This window comes from Xenia sp. Carnegie-2017, unplaced genomic scaffold (genome assembly GCF_021976095.1).
Source record: "Xenia sp. Carnegie-2017 unplaced genomic scaffold, XeniaSp_v1 HiC_scaffold_24, whole genome shotgun sequence".
In the NCBI taxonomy this organism is placed as follows: domain Eukaryota; kingdom Metazoa; phylum Cnidaria; class Anthozoa; order Malacalcyonacea; family Xeniidae; genus Xenia; species Xenia sp. Carnegie-2017.
Genome location: NW_025813487.1, coordinates 1916601 through 1933421, shown reverse-complemented (window position 1 = coordinate 1933421; position 16821 = coordinate 1916601). Strand labels below are relative to the sequence as shown.

General features: G+C 33.0%; 1 protein-coding gene and 1 long non-coding RNA gene across 2 annotated transcripts; one reads left to right on the top strand and one right to left on the bottom strand.

The window, feature by feature from the left end:
* The first annotated feature begins 256 nt into the window (after positions 1–256).
* LOC124451259 lies at positions 257–3811 on the top strand. The gene is made up of 2 exons (XM_047001883.1): positions 257–1919; positions 2037–3811. Exons 1-2 carry the CDS (start codon positions 257–259, stop codon positions 3602–3604), a joined length of 3231 nt encoding a protein of 1076 aa, XP_046857839.1. The 3' UTR covers positions 3605–3811.
* Positions 3812–10766: 6955 nt separating this feature from the next.
* LOC124451553 lies at positions 10767–13238 on the bottom strand. The gene is made up of 3 exons (XR_006950514.1): positions 13181–13238; positions 12906–13027; positions 10767–11173 (listed from the first exon to the last, which is right to left on the bottom strand). It is a non-coding gene; the product is annotated as an uncharacterized LOC124451553 (long non-coding RNA).
* Between the last annotated feature and the right edge of the window lie 3583 nt (positions 13239–16821).

Genomic DNA, 16821 nt, shown 5'->3' with positions numbered 1-16821 from the left:
ATGAAGCAAATTATATTGAAATGTTAAAAACTATGGAAAATAAAGTAGAAGAAATTAAAGAAAAGATGACTACAATAGCTGATGTTGTTGGAGTAAAAGAAATGTTGCAAGTCAAACTATATTCTGATCTCAAGAAACTTGGTGCAACGGTCTTATAAAAGATCTTAACAAGAAATACTTGCAAGGCACTAGACAATGGTTATTTGAAAAACTCGACACTTGGTTTAACGATAGAAGTGAAGATGCTTCTAACGTCATGATTTTGATTGCCGGTCCTGGTGTTGGTAAAAGTGTGTTTGCTGCTGAGGTGTGTCGACGATATTCTGAAAAGAAGAAACTTGCTGCTTTTCATTTCTGCAGATATAATAGATCAGATTATAGAGATCCTCGAAAATTGATAGAAACATTGGCTAGTAGCATGTGTGATACAATATCAAACTTTAAAAGTAAACTGAATGAAGAATTACAGAGAAACAATTCCAAAGAATCGATCACCGATGAATTCTTTGTTTTATTAAATAATCCATTGCATTCATTGGAAGATTATGAACCAATGCTTTTGGTTATTGATGCCTTAGATGAAAGCCAAGTTGACGGCAAAAGTGAATTGTTGGAATTGATTGTAGAAGAGTTTGACCGACTGCCTAAATGGATTAAAATCTTCATCACCAGTCGTCCAGAACTTCCTGTTCAAAAAGAGTTGAAAGACATGAATCCTGTGGAAATTACAACTCGTCCTCGTGATGAAAACAACGAAGAAGACCTGCACAAGTATTTGAGACATCAGTTGAATGATCGGGTGCAGAAAAATCGCTACCTTCTTCAGTCATTAGTTAAAAAATGTGAGAGATCATTTCTTTACGCTTATCACGCACAACTGAGCTTAAAGAAAGAAGAAATTGAGCTTACTTACGAAAACATTCAACAATTGGTCCCTAGTGGGTTAAGCGGTGTTTACACAAAGCAATTCGAAAGAGTAAAAGAATTGTTAACGAAGAAAAGTACCACAAAATCTGTTATCTCAGAAACTAACTTCGTGCAATTTCTTGAATTGTTGGCTGCCTCTCGGGAGTTTTTACCATTAACTTTCCTGTTTAGCTATTTAGGATTTTCTGATCACATCAAGTTTGAAGTCCGCAGTAATATCATTGAACAGTTATCTCAAATTTTGCCAGTTTACGATGATTATTTGACCGTGTATCACAAATCTCTAATTGATTGGTTAAAATCAGATGGTTACGAACAGCATGAGTTTACAGTTGATCCAAAAAATGGTCATAAGTTTTTATGGCATGCTTGTGAGAAAGTGTTTAAACAAATTAAGTGGATGAACATTTTTGAAGATCAGATGGACACTGCTATGATTAAATATGCTTTGAAGAATGGAGTCCACCATATGATAGAATGTCGCGAAAATGTTCACTTTAGATGGGCAGTTGATGTCAAAGTGGTTTGTGCAAGGTTAATGGGTGTAGAAGACATTGGCATACATACCATTGACTCTGAATTGCGTGAAATCATTAAGGAGCGGCGTATTTTCTTGAAAAAAGATGTACTTGAAGAGCTACTATTTCATTTATTGATGAAGTCAATGAGAATGAGATATAAGTTTGGTCATAGCTTAATTTATTTACAAATTATTGCAAACGAAATTGATAGCAAAAACGAAAGAAGATTATTGGCAAGGGATTTATTGAAAAAAGGAAAGTTTGTTTGGTTTGAGGATTTAGACTCAACATATTTAACAAACCATCATCATTTGACTGTCTCCTTACGTGCTAACGTTACATCTCTTTGTGTGTCGTCCAATGAAGAACTTCTTGCTGTAGGATATGAAAATGGTCAAATATATATTTTTGAACTTCCTGAATTCGAACAACGATTCACTCTTGACACTGCTCTCGATGATACAAGGTTAGGTAAGTTAAATGTAAGAAAAATTATGTCCCGGTATGACATCTATCACAATTCAACAACATCAAACGAATCGTGTTTTGTACGTGGAAACATCTGTTGTTGCTCCTTTTCACCTACAGGAAATAGACTGGTAACTAGTGATGGATCTACTGAAGTAAAGTTGTGGGACGTTAACAATGGACGTTTGTTATCATGTTTACAGTCAGATGATGTCGTTAATCGTTGCTCTTTCTCAGATTCTGGTTTGTTTATTACAGCAAGAAATGATGTAGGTTTTCAGTTTAAATTCACTGCATGGAATTCATTAACTTTGCAAAGAATTGATCGACGCTGCGTTGTTGATTACCAAAAACTACAATGCACCGATAAATGTTCAGAGTTCTTTGTTACAGTCTTTGGATATCGTTCGTATGTTTTTCAATTCCCAAAGGCAATCGATATTTTTGCAAGAAAAAATAGGTATTCACTATCTTCAAATTCAAAGACAACCCACCATTATCGTAGTTGTTTTTGTTATCATACAAACCAGGTTGTAAAGCTTTCTGAAATCACTCAGTTGACAAAATACAACGATCAAGGCGAAATCGAGTTTTGTTTACCAAATGTTAGTTGTCAATGTCTTCGTAGGAATCTTAACAAAGTCCATCCCATCTCGTTTAAGGAATTTTACGTTGTGCCGTATTTTTCCAAGCTTAAAATTTTCAAAACTGATCATCTTTGGAGACCTTCATTTATCTTTGAGAAATTTAAAATTGAATGTTGTTGTTTTTCACCGGATGGATCTTTTTTGGCTGCTTTCGCTGTTGGTGACCACGTCAACATTCATATTTGGAGCATTGAGCGTTGCACTATTATTCAAACTGTACCAATGCAACTGAAGAATGCATTTGGATGTTGGTGGTCAGATGGTTTACTGTGGATTTGGGATGGTTCTGATCATCTTTTGAAGATGTCCACTTCCTCTGAAAATTTTGTAGATTCTTCTCAAGCAAAGCAAGTTAACTTTGGGTTTGAACCTAAGAAAATCTTAACATTTGGTGATGTCTTAGTTTGTAAAGACCATAAATGTTTTGTTCAAATTGTTAGAATTACCAAGGGTAAGATAAAATACAACAAAATACTTCTTGTCGACAGTTTTGAATTGAAAGCAGCAGCTGTATCACCTGATAATTCGGTTATTTTAACTGTAAACAAAACAGAATACACACTATGGAAATGGGGAAATAACAACTATGAACTTTACTTAAAACCTTGGCATACTGCAGAAATACCCATAACAGCTGTCATTGAAAAATTTGTTTGGAAACAGATAACTGAAAATGATCTAGAGTTCAACTGCTGTATAAGTGATAGTAAACAAGCAGTCATAACATTTTGCAAAGGCATCAGATGTAAGGGCATTTATGTAATTAATGTTCACGAGAATGGTGATGTGAATGAGATTTTGCATGATGTCGGGAAACTATATTTGGAATCCAACCTAGTCGTACACAAATCTTATTGCATTGTAGTGTCTTTTGAGTCATTGCGTGCTGTAGATTTAAAAAGTGGTAAAGTATGCGCTAAATTTCGCGAAGGAGATTATTTCATGCCTAATATAACTATGCATTCCAACACAGGAACTTTAGCTTTGGTTGACAATATAGATTGCCGAATTCAATTTTTAAAACTTAATGTTCCTGAATAAATACATCAACTCCAACTTTAATAGTAAATTCAAAAAGCTGTTGAGAAAATTGAACATAGATGTTGATGGTCGTAAGGATGGTTGCTTGTTTCCACCTACTATAGTCTTCTACAGAAGAAGTATAATTATTCTACCAGGCAATCTTTAAGAAATTATGTATATTTACCACAAATAAATTTGGACCAATTTTGCAAAAGATCTTTTAAATTTATCGGTACTATTTCTTGGAATGTGTTACTTCCTGCTATTAAAGAATGTAAATATTATCTAAATGTCCTTCTTCATTCAAACCACTACTTTACCGACGCTACGTTGACGACTGTTTTTTACTTTTTCATTCCTCCGATCACGTCCCTCTCTTTCTTGACTATCTGAACCGACAACACCCTGACATCACATTCACAGCTGAAGTTGAACAAAACAGAAAGCTCTCATTTCTTGACATTGATATCTCTCGCACTAATGGAAAATTCACCACTTCCGTCTACCGCAAACCTACTTTCACTGGTCTCTTCACCAACTTCCACAGCTTCATCCCACTTACTTACAAACTTTCATTAGTCTCCTGCTTACTTCACTGCATCTTCAACCTTTGTTCTACTTACGAAAATTTTCATACACAACTCGAATTTAGCAGAAAGTCACTCACCAAAAACGGTTTTCCTTCAAGTATAATTGACCAAATCACACGTCGCTTCCTAAACAACACCTTTGCCTCCAAACCACCTGTCTTGACTGCTCACAAAATGCCCATCTATTTTTGTCTTCCTTTCACCGGCATACACTCCCTTCAAATTCGCACACAAATCAATAGCCTTTGTGCTGCAGCCTCCCACATATATCTATTAAATTTGTTTTACGCCATTCCCAACGTATCTCTTCTTTCTTCCACTTTAAGGACATAATTCCCAAACCTCTGAGATCTGGTGTAGTCTATTAATTCTAGTGTCGAAGCTGCAACGCTTCGTATGCGGGTCAAACCACGTCATCTACACCCCAGATTTTCGGAGCACTTGGGAATATCCCCCCTTACAGGCAACCAAGTTTCCCACCCTGCGTTATCAAGCATTCTCGCTCACATTAACGCAACTGGACACACCCTTAACTTAGACGACTTTAAAATAATCTCCTCTTCCAAACATACTTATGAACTCTCCATTCATGAAAGCCTTCTAATCAATAAATACAAGCCTTAACTTAATGTGCAAGGAAACTGCATTCCACTTAACCTCTTTTAATTTCTCTTTATTTTACTTCCTAACTTCCTTATCATATATCCATTTGACACCGCCTCCTTTAGTAGTAATTTAACACCTTTTTGTAAATATAATATCTTGTCTTAATATCCTATTTATTATTTTTCTGAAGATGTCTTGAGTAAAGACAAAACGTTACAATAAATTTAATTTTACAATTTGTTTTTTTTTGTCTATTTCTATGGCTCTAATCTGAACTTTATATTGGGCATTAATTTTTATTACACGAAGTCAAAATATACTTGACTCATTATTTAGTATTGACGTCATGTAATTTGAATGGTTGGAAAAAAGTGAGAACGCGTTGTACACCTGAGTGACCTTTCTCTATAATTTTTACTCTGCGCCCTCACTTAATTTCAGAAGCGTTAAAATATTTTAATTCTTATGTGTTTACGTTAACGTCAGTCAAGTAGCATTAACTTTATAGAGATAAAATGTAAGTACTGTGTATTTACTGGCGAAGTAAGAAATATTTATGGAAGAAATCAACAGGTCTTGTTATACTCTTTGTAATGTGAAGGATTTTACTATTTGTCACAAAGTAGTTTAAATTTAGAGTGGTAAATGTGTTCATAAAAAACGAATTTTGATATCTGTATTGTATTGGTTAAATATGGAGGTTACACTATAATGGAATGTTATAAATTTATTAAAGAATATTTTAAAACTTCAATCGTATTTATGAACATTTACATTGGATTATGAAAACTGACTTTATTCTATAAAGATTAAAAGAGGCAAATGCAGAAGAGGAGAATGAAAAAACATGATCCAGGTTTTATAGAACTTAAATGAGTTCATATGTGTTAAATTTTGTTTGAAATAATATGAAGTTATTATGAAGGATCACGGTGGTCTTTTTGCTATTTGAATACAAACAAAAGAAATCATCTTTAAACTAGGATTTTGTGACCAAATCTTTAGTTGTCAATATAAGAAACCACGTCTCGAACACGTTCAACGCGTTTAAATGTAAAAATCGTTAGAATCTCACGATTTCTTTTGTGTTTTAATGTCGTTATGCAAAGTAACGATGCATGATGTTGTGGAGTAGGTTTGGATTCATTAGACCTAAATGAATTTAGAAACTAGACTTTAATTTTGACCAAATCGTAATAGAATCTTGCAGTCATATCTTGATAAGTTAAGGTTGTAAGAATGGTTTAAGTTCGCTCTGATTGACGTCACCAACATCTTCAAGCCCAAAATCATAATGTTTGCGTTATTTAATAGGCTTAATAAATTTAATTAATAAATGATTGGCGTAATATCGCGGAAAATTGTTATTAGCATTCACGTATATTAATGTAGGGAGAGCATCGTTCTTTTCTTTGGCAACAATACGTTTTGTTTTCAAAAATTAGATTAGATTGATATCCGGTAATTTGTTCAAGTACAAACAATGAGTTTTAACACTCTAGAGACCGTTGTTGCTCACAGGCAACAATCACCAAACGAGATGCTTACGAAGGCCCGGCTCCCAGAGGATTAAACAATCATGTGGAACAAATACATATAATGACAAGCTTAATACTATTTATAAATATACCTTTCACTTCAAGCCACATATAAACCACGAGGCGTCATGGAAGGCAGATGTTGTTCATATAAGATGGAACAAGACTTTGCACATAGAAGACAAGTATAAAGATTTGTGATTGTGCCAATCAATATAAAGTTGTTGCTTTCAACTCTCCTCGAAGACAAGTTATTTGAAAACCACGATGTACAGATAAATACTATCAGTATCACATCCTAAATGTTGATAGCATCTGCAAAAAGAAATTTGAAAGAGGAAAACCCTTATAAAATGTGTGACACACGTAGCTACTTGTTTCGATATCATTTATGAAAATAGATCCTACGGCTGGAAACTACAAATGTAAGTGACTAAACTGACGATAAATTATTCTTTGTTTTTCGATTTATCTCTATTGTTATTGTGAAAATCTCAATGGTTTTCATTGATGCTACTGATTTCTGGTTTGTTTCTTCAATATCACATTAGTTATAACTGAATATATGCAATGAATATGAATACACTAAATTTGTCATCTGTTTCCAATGCACTATGTGAATGAGTGCAGCTTTCATAGATTAAGGTGTAGACTTGCAATAAATGAGAACCGTAACTGTTTTTTTGCTCAATTTTCTACGACTCTCTACTATATTTTTAGTAGTAGAACCTCGGAGAAAACAGAACGCCCTTAAACCCGATCTTTACCTTAACCCAGCAAGACATGACTGCAAGATTCAATTAATATTTGGACGAAATTAAAGTCTAGTTTATAAATTTATTATCGTCTCACGAATCTTAGCCTACAACATCATGCATCTTTGCTTTACATACCGACATTAAAACGCAAAAAATCTGAAGATTCTGATGAATTTTTTTATTTAGATACGTTGAAGGATAATTACTTATTGTCTTTGTAAAAGGTGAAGAGCTCCTAAGGAGCTAATCACAATAAAATATTTTCGTAATACGAAAGCTAGGCCTCGTAATATGAAAGCTTTCAATGTAAAATGCTTTGATAACGATGTAAAGCCTTTGATCGTTTGAAACTTGTTACATCTTTCTAACTTAACCAACAAAAGCTATTCGTGCAATGTTGGTGAATGTTGTACCATTTGGATAGTCAAACAGAAAACATATAACAATTTGCTCATTCTCAATACATCTGATTAAGAATTTAAAAACGCAAACTAACGTCATATGTAGATTTCTTCATCATGAAATGTCGTATATGTGTTTTATATTCTCTAGCTTAGATTGTAGATCCCACATGGATAGAGTTGTGAAAGTCCCGTTACCACCTGTGTCATTCACTTCAATTAGTCTTACTAGTTCATCATTTCTCATGTGTCATTGTGATTCATGGCCAAAAATGTTCATTTGCAGTTTGGATTTTTGTGGATGTCAGTTGTTTGTTCATATAATGATCATGGGCCCAATTGTTATATGAGCCCACCTAAAGGTGAGCAGCTGACATTCGTAGGAGATCAAATCTGCACTAAGCATTCTTTGAGTGATGATATAACTGGGGTATTGAAGTGATCCCTTTTCCTCCGCTTGAAGTTACCTTAAGAGTGCATCGTAAACAGTAATCTATTAAAATGGTGATTCATAATACCAGTATCCCCTTTATTGCTTACGTCGATTACTTTGTGTATGGAATGGTATAAACATATTGAATGGACATTGCATGACGGCATTTGTATGTGTGAGCATTATTATTGAAATGATTGGACTATAATCTACGAAGATGGAAAACAAGCGAGTTAAAAAACATGATCCATGTCTTGTGGTTTTTAAGTTGAGTAGATAAGTATTAAAATTAACTTATAGCTATGAGTAACTGCATGAGATATTCAAAACTAATCCTGATGGTCTATTTTATAATTTGAACCATTGTCATGAAAAACACCCATATTAGCTAAAAAATGTCAATAAAAGATGTCAATTGCTGTAAGAAAAGAGCTGGTTTCACTCGCTTCTTTTACTAATTTTATTAAACGTTTATAAACAAAATTGCAATGCTGCAAGTAGGGTTCATTGAATTTTTAGATAAAAATGTTACAATAATATTTCTACTATATACACGTAAAAACTGCGCTGTAAAAAAAGGGGAAAAGACCTACTAAGATGCCTGTATCAGACGGACCAGGACAATGCTTGAAAATCAGGTATTAAAGTTTTGTTCTTTGCAAAATATATAATTTCTGATTTTAGTCATTCATTATGCTGACATTTATAATCTGTTTTTTTATAGAGTCGCTATGTCTGTAGGCCTAATAACTAGATAATGAATGTGCGATCAAGTTGGACAGAAGCACGAAGAAACAAGCATCCTTATTGAAAGATTCCCACTTGTGACTTTCGTTATGCTTACTATTAATCAGTATAACGCATTTTAAATTAAACCGTTAAAATTTCCGTAAAACTAAATTTTCACAATTGTCAAATTTTCGGACAAAACACACGAGTGAAAGCCAGCTATTAATAAAAGTCTTTTTGTGATTGAAGAAATTTTGATTAAATGAAATCTAGTAGACATCAAAATAATTTGTATGCAAGTCACGACGTCACTTTGGTCATTTCATTTTTCTTGTTTTTGGTAGGTGAATGATCAGGTTCAACGAATTGAATGAATTTTTCATATGATTTATGTATGAGCTGCTATTAGTTTTATTTTTCGTCTATTCATTGAAATTTGTGTTAACACTCTGCACTCTTTCATTTTTTGTTCTCTACTAAAGTTTTCGTTTCTTTTGTTCGAGCACAAAATATTTGCAGTGTCAATAAATAGGGTAGTCAGCCCACTTTTTTGTCGCCGCTTTTTTTGTCGACGCTTTTTTTGCCGCTTTGCAAATTTAAAATACGAACGACGAAGCCACGATCTGACTACGCTGCATGTTAAAGTAGATCATCGGGATCATTGAAAACAACAAAAATATGAAACATCTTAAAACAACAAAAATTTTACTAAATTTTTCTAAATTTTGATCTTTTTATTTATTGGAGGGTTTTTTACCGGATCCACCAGTTTTCCCTCCCATTTCGCTTTGTTTTGGAAAAAAAAAAGGGACAAAATTTGGGGCCAAGCGAAGTCATTTGTCATAACATTATTTATTGTAGCTATCATGAATATTCACGTTTTTTTTATTTCTCGGCCTTTGGGTATATTTCCCAAAACACTGCGTTAAATGAACATTATGGCTTACATTTTGAAAAAAATATGTACGCAATTTTTCTGCTCAGTCAGATCTTCTAAGACAAATATTTTTAATCTACTTCATCAACCGACTCAGCGGGATAATAAAGATGATTTGATTAAATGAAATCTAGTATAGTTTTCAGTGAAAATTTTGATGATGGCATTTCTAAATTTTTGCGAAATGTTATATATGACGCAAATGTGAAGATGTTAGCTAGTCACGTGACATGTATTATTAGCCAGAGACTTTGAACAGTGATTGTGGGAGTGTGACAATCCCTATCTTTTGACGAAGATGTGAAAAATTTGATCAAGTGAAAAGAGATTTATCCTATTGATAAGAGTTATCCACCTTTCGTGCAACCGGCCCTGCTGACTTGTGCAATTGATTACTTTAATATATAAGATCGTATTTAAGTAAGAATTTATCATATGAAGCTCAGTTGATATAACTTGTGAATTTTAATTTGAGATCAATTAATCGTTTTATGTTATTGTATGTTAATCATCCATGATGAATTCTTGTGATGACGTTAGAATCTCATGACATGGTATAAGATTATAGGACAGGAAGAAAGACATATACTGAAATAGAAAAAGCTCTTGTCATTTTCTGTTTCCAATACCTTTAAATTTAGGACTTAGGAGTGTTAAAGTGTAAGAGCAACCTTTAAGATAATTGTTAAAACTCTTTTGCTTATTCTATAAATAAACACTTCAAGAAATACATGAAAAAATTTGTAAATAGATTCACCACACGGTGACAGATGTCAATTTGCGCATCAGTGCAAGCTTTGATTACACCCAATTGCAATTGACCGTGCGGTGTGCAAAGATGAAATGTTTGTTACAGTTTTAAAAATTTAAATTATTAATCGCTAAGGCGTACAAGTTAAGTAATGGAAGCTGTAGTTTATATGCAATAAATTAAGCGAACGTAGAAGATGAACAATATGATGGATTTTAGTAAAGGTTATAACGTCAAGTTTTGAAACTATAACAAACGTTTAATTTATGCACACAGCACGGTCAATTGAAAACGCAGTGCACGAGATAGTAAGTAAATGTTTGTTTTAACGTCAGACGACAAAATAAGAAGTATATTTCTTGCCACAAATTCAAATACGCGCACTCCAAGTATATATACAGCTCAGTGTCATAAAGAAAAGTAAAATCAATGAAAGATACAATTTAAAGAGCTATATTAATTACTCAATAAATTGCATAAAACCAACATATTTCAAGATATATATTGCCTAAATTTTTTGTTGTATATGAAAATCTAAATAAATGAAAAAATATCCATTCCAACCAGACAAGATAAAGAAATTCGTAATCATGGAAAAGATTATACATTATTTTATTCATACATGTGTTGAATTCCATCGGGCAGAACACGATTTGCCAAACCTTAAACACCCAGAACCTGAACGACAACAATTCCCGTTAAAACAACAAATTCCATTCAACCAAGGACAACAACGGTAATTTTCAAACTCGATCTCAAAACTATGAACTGGACAACATTTTGTACCATCCGGACACCATTGTGGCACTCCATGAATTTTTCCACAACTTACACGATTTACATTCTAGAAGAAATTTGATTAATGATTTGAGTACATTATTTAAGTCATTTTGATATAATGACACTTATTACATTTATAAATATTTCTATTTAGAACTAAGAATACTCAAAAGAACATTTTTACTCTTATTGATATTCCAAGAATGAAAACTGTGTGTTCGATAATAAAATCTTCGTTTTTTCCAAATGTTTTGAGCACATTACTTAAGTGGTTTTACAATTATAATGAGTAGCATATTTTACATTTAAAATAATATACTTTAAGATATTCTCGACAATGATTGATAGATTGCTGTGCGTTTTTTTGGTAATTACCAATTTACCATGGGAAAATGTATAATTACAATGTAAAGCTTTGAAAGCTTTCTTTAAACAGAGCGTCTTTCGTATGCATGTTTATGTGAACTTGCTCTAGAAATTACACCATTGCCTTTACTAATGATTTCTATTTCAAACTGAAATATATTTTAGCTGTCTAAATTTTTTCTTCTATTAACATTGCGATAATTAAAACTTTTGTTTGACATTAAAACTTCTCTTTTCTTAAAATGTGGGCCCGAGAACAAGGTTTAAAGATCTAATTCCAACTAACAAGCTCAATATTAGAAAAAATATAACAATTTTCAAAATAACTAGTTACATTGGAGGCGTACGGAGGCTTCAATCTCTGGCTGGATGTGTGCTGTACTTAGCCAAAATGTTACATATCTAAGTAGTCTTTTATGTGGAAATTTAAAGTCACATGACAATTGGTCAAGTAAAGTTACATTCTTTCAAGTCCGTAGCTAAAGATATTAAAGTGGTGTGTTTATTAGCTGCAAACACCAAAGACACAAGATTGAGAAAATCCAAGGTGTCTAGGGTTGAACCCTGGGGCAACTTTAATTTCCTGAAAATCGTCATTCACTGCATTTTGAGTACACTTTTTAATAAAACAAGAAATTAAAAGTAAACAAAGTGAAAATAATTGATAAAAGGCTTTTTGTACAAAGTGAAAATAACAAGAAAGCACCTTTTCAAATGTCTTTAATTTGCCTGCCCTAAAGGCACCTACTTCTCAACCTTAGAGGAAGTGACACCCACCCCAAAGTCCCCAGCAGCATTCCCACGATCGATATGCGTTTGACCTCGTACTTTATTACACTCACTGGTTAACGTCTTGATTTAGCATCTGTATTTCTGAATGACATGTTGTTTGTAGTAGAATATCAAACGTTCGGGTTCATCATTGTAAGAAAATCATTGTTGAAAAAAAAAACTTTTGTATATGACGCTTTAGCGGAAACATTATTAGTAAATATCACAACTTTTACCGTTTTTGAACCGCCTGGGGCACACTAAAAGTTGATCAGAACGCAAACGTTTGTCTACTTTTCATTAAATTTCTTATGACTTTTTTATGATTATCTGACAAAAAAAAGACGTAGCAAGTAAAATATAAAGGTTTAGCTCTCTGACGCTGATTATCAAAATGCGTTTACTTTTTATTATAAGTTGTGTTTGTGTTAGGAAACCAGAATTATTAAGCCAGTGGAGTGAAGTCAGTGCAACAAAGCCAAAAAGCAGAACATCAAATTTATAAATAATTTTTGTGATCGACTGAGAAAATTTCTCTTGCTTTATAGAATAATTTTGATTGCTTTCATGTGACACACGTTGGTTAGTTCATGGTTATGGACTTTGCCCCACTCCTTATTATCAAATGTTTATGTTTGATAAATATTAAGACGACCAACCTCTTTGTACGTATTTTCCAATAATGATTTCGTCGGTCTTTCCTTCATTTGCTTGTATCGCTCCATTTTGACAAAATCAATAAAAACCAGTAAACACAACAGTATGTAAGCTCTTTTCATAGCTAAAACAAAATGATCAAATGTATTTCTTTTTTTACATATTACATTTTGTAGCAATAATGTTGAAATTAACTTTTCTTGTACTTCTTTTTTGTAACAAGTAAAAATGCAACAAAATAAAGTAGCAATAATTCTGTCTACTTATATCGACCTACTTTGAGGCTGTGGTGACTTGTGCAATGAAGTGTTTGTTGTGAGATCGTATTTAAGTAAGAATTGATCACATGAAAATCAAACGATATTCATGTGAATTTTGGTTTGAGATCAATTAATATTTTTATGTTGTTGTATCTTAGTCATCCATGATGATTTCTTGTGATGATGTTATAATCTCATGATATGGTATGATTACATGACTGGAACAATGTCATATAGTAAAGTAAAAATAGCTCTTGTTCTTTTCTGTAGCTAATGCGATAATACCTGCAAATTTAGGAGTTTGGAAGTGTAGTAACAACCTTAGTTGAAGACATTAGTAAAAGTCTTCTGGTTATTCAATAAATAAAGCACTTGGAAAAATACATATAAAATTTTGTAAATAGGTTTACCACACTGTACATGCGACAGATGTCAATCTGTCTTTCAATAGATGCTTTGATAAGGTAATTCATCGTCTTAAATTATAATATAAACACAATGAAACGCGTGCGTTGATTATTCTAGAGCTGAGTTTGCATTAGCCAGTGCAAAGTACATCTGAGCTCAACCAATCAAATCAATCGAAACAATAAATCAGTCAAAGAGAATTTGCAAATTGATCATGAATACATTTAAGAGAAAAAATGGAAACGTTTGTCTTTTTCACATTATTATTAATGAATAAAAGAAATAAAAGTTGTTTTCGTGTTTGCACTGCCTTATGCAAACCTTGGAGAGGTTTGTGAGAACCTCGAGCACGTGCAACCCTTGACCTTTGGTCTCGGGCTTGCACTGATCATCTCTTATGTTCTCCCAAAGGTCTCCTCGGTTTGCATAATCCTGTGCAAACACAGAAAACACCTTTTATTTCTTAATTGAAACATTAAAACTTTTTTGAACAACGTGCAATGCACGAGATAGTTTGTAAATGTTTGTTTTGACGTCAAACTCAAACTAAGATTTTACGAATATTAATGTAGCACAGTTCTCATGCTTTGGATCAAAATTTTAAATAGAATTACATAATATATAATATAAATATATTTATTTTTCAAGTGTTTTGCTACCACAAATCACCCGTAACTTATTTACTAAATGTATGGAATTAAAGTGCTTTTACATGCTTTAACTGCCAAATTTGTCGGTGTTGATAAACTAGGAATTTAAACTAGAAAATAAACCAGGAATTTTTTATTATAGCTGTGTGCCGTCGTTTTTTTCATATATTCACGCTTCCATGAGCTAAACTAGAACGTTTGGGGTATATATTCATGTTCAGCTCTGCCCTGCTGATTTCTTTTGTTTACGATGTTAAATTCAAAAGAAGTCAGCAGGGCGGAGCTGAATATATGAATATTTACCCCCGCCTCCATTACGTTCTAGTTTTGCCCTGACGCTATCAGTATGTTATTTGAGAACTTAAATGTCGTTGTTAAGAAATCATCGTAAAACGAGAAAATTGATTTTATTTTTATGCCTTACTACAATACAACATATCTGCATGCACTTTATCATTTGAATAAAGCAAACATGTTGGAATATTTAGACAAAAATACATTTAATCGAGTAATTGTGTATCATTTATGATTAAGTTGAAAACTGCAAACCATTCATTTTATTGTGAATTTGCATTCTGAAATGAATGACTGAAGTATATAACCTACGATGTTCACTTTTGATTTTATTCTAATATCTTGTGTTATATTTACATACTACGAGGCTGTTGCTTAAAGCAAGATCAATCAATGGCTTAGTCACACAGATCTAATAATACACTAGATAGTGCAACGGCTTACATTTCATAAGTGGTGGTTGAAGCCGGGCAAATTTACTTCCGGAGCCCCAAAGTAGTGAGAATCAATATGGCGTTGTATTAGAAAATATCTGGTGAAAGCTGATATCTTGCAATTAGTTGCCAGTCACGACGGTTACATAAACTGGTTTACTCTATTAATGAAAAAAATCAATGTGACCATAGTTTTTCAAGAAAAAGATAGCAGAATACGCCATAGTTTTTCAAGAAAAAGATAGCAGAATACATCGCCGTAAAATTGATTTCAAGTGTAGCTCGATTTGAAAGCATCAGCAGCGACGAAGGCTTAAGATACTGGAATTTGCACATCTAAATATCGATCACAGCACAATCTGCCACAAAATGTTCAATCGAACGTCGTAGAATTATCTTCCGATATTTATTGTTAAGTAAAACGAGTTGGAGATAACAGTTTGAAAGATTTTTCACGATTTATGTAAAGTATATTGTTCACTGTACATAATTAAATATTGCACTGGATTATTGTACCAGAAATGCATTTTTCTGGTGTTTCTGGTCGGCAAACGAATATAGCTATATCAAGATGTGAGTAATTAATACGTTCAGAAATTATTTACAGAAAGAATGTGAAGAGTCTACCTCGAAGAGTCTATGTCTTGCTTGTCTATGTCTTGTCTATGTCTTGCTTGTCTTGCTTGTCTATGTCATAGAGTCTGTCTTGCTTCTTCGGAATTTGTTTTATATTATGAGTCTACCTCTGTTACACCAAATTTTTTGTGAAGTATAAAATAGCAGGTCACTTGTGAAACTGTTGATACCACAGGTTGATACAATATACTCTGTCCAACACGGGGAAAATATTTACTTGGTAAAGCAAGAAGAGTCACCAGACTTGTAGTATTGACTGTGTTTTACACATATATATAAACAATGTATTGTCATAGTCTAAACCAGTGTATTATATGGCCACTGCCCACAGTGCTTAATGTACTGTTATGGTGATGTTATGCTACTGTTTTCAACATTTTTATTGTCTTTTTTACCATTCAGGCATGTATATGCATATAAAACTTTCTACACATTCTTGTTATTGAAAATATCAAACCTAAATTATTTATTCTGAGCAAAATATTTAATTTGTGCTTGTAACATGTGTCAATTTCTGACTGATTTTTGTAATATGCCTGTTCTATTACAATACATCCATAGATCGAGTATGATATCGCTGTATTTGCCACACGAACTAAGCCACACTATCGCAGATTGTCCTGTGATACGATATTTAGATGTGTAAATTCCAGTACTTAAGCCTTAGTCGCTGCTGATGCTTTCAAATCGAGCCACACTTGAAATCAATTTTACGGCGATGTATTGGCGTATTTTGCAATTTTTTCTTACAAACTATAGTCACAATGATTTATTTCATAAATAGTGCAAAAATGTTGATGCAACCTCCGCGATTTGCTAATAATTGCGAGATATTAACTTGGACCACATATTTTCTAACTTGCAGCTAAATCGAGAGATCGGAGCACAGACGCCATATTGAAATTTGTCACGTGAAACGTGTGAACCATAGATATAGTAGGTCCTACTATATCTATGGTGTAAACTGAAAGATAAATATTAAATGTCACCATCGTTACGCGCGCGAATTGTTTTATCGTCTTGCCGCGAAATACGATTTTACCCTCTTTTGTAAAAAAACATCATCGTATGCGCATTGTCAACTTTCTTGTTCTCCTTCCATTGTATTGCTCTATAATAAAGCTAAATATCTTAACGTTTTAAGTTCTTTATTATTCGTGAAAAGCGGTATGTGGAATAACAATACGAAGGTATTGCAAGTTTAATTGCTTCATCACACTAAGCATATGCACATAC

Excerpts from the sequence above, each read along its gene's own strand:
- LOC124451259 (XM_047001883.1), top strand. The coding sequence starts at position 257 with ATGATTTTGATTGCCGGTCCTGGTGTTGGTAAAAGTGTGTTTGCTGCT. Across the intron at positions 1,920-2,036 it reads TCTCGATGATACAAGGTTAG|GAAATAGACTGGTAACTAGT; the intron begins GTAAGTTAAATG and ends TTTCACCTACAG.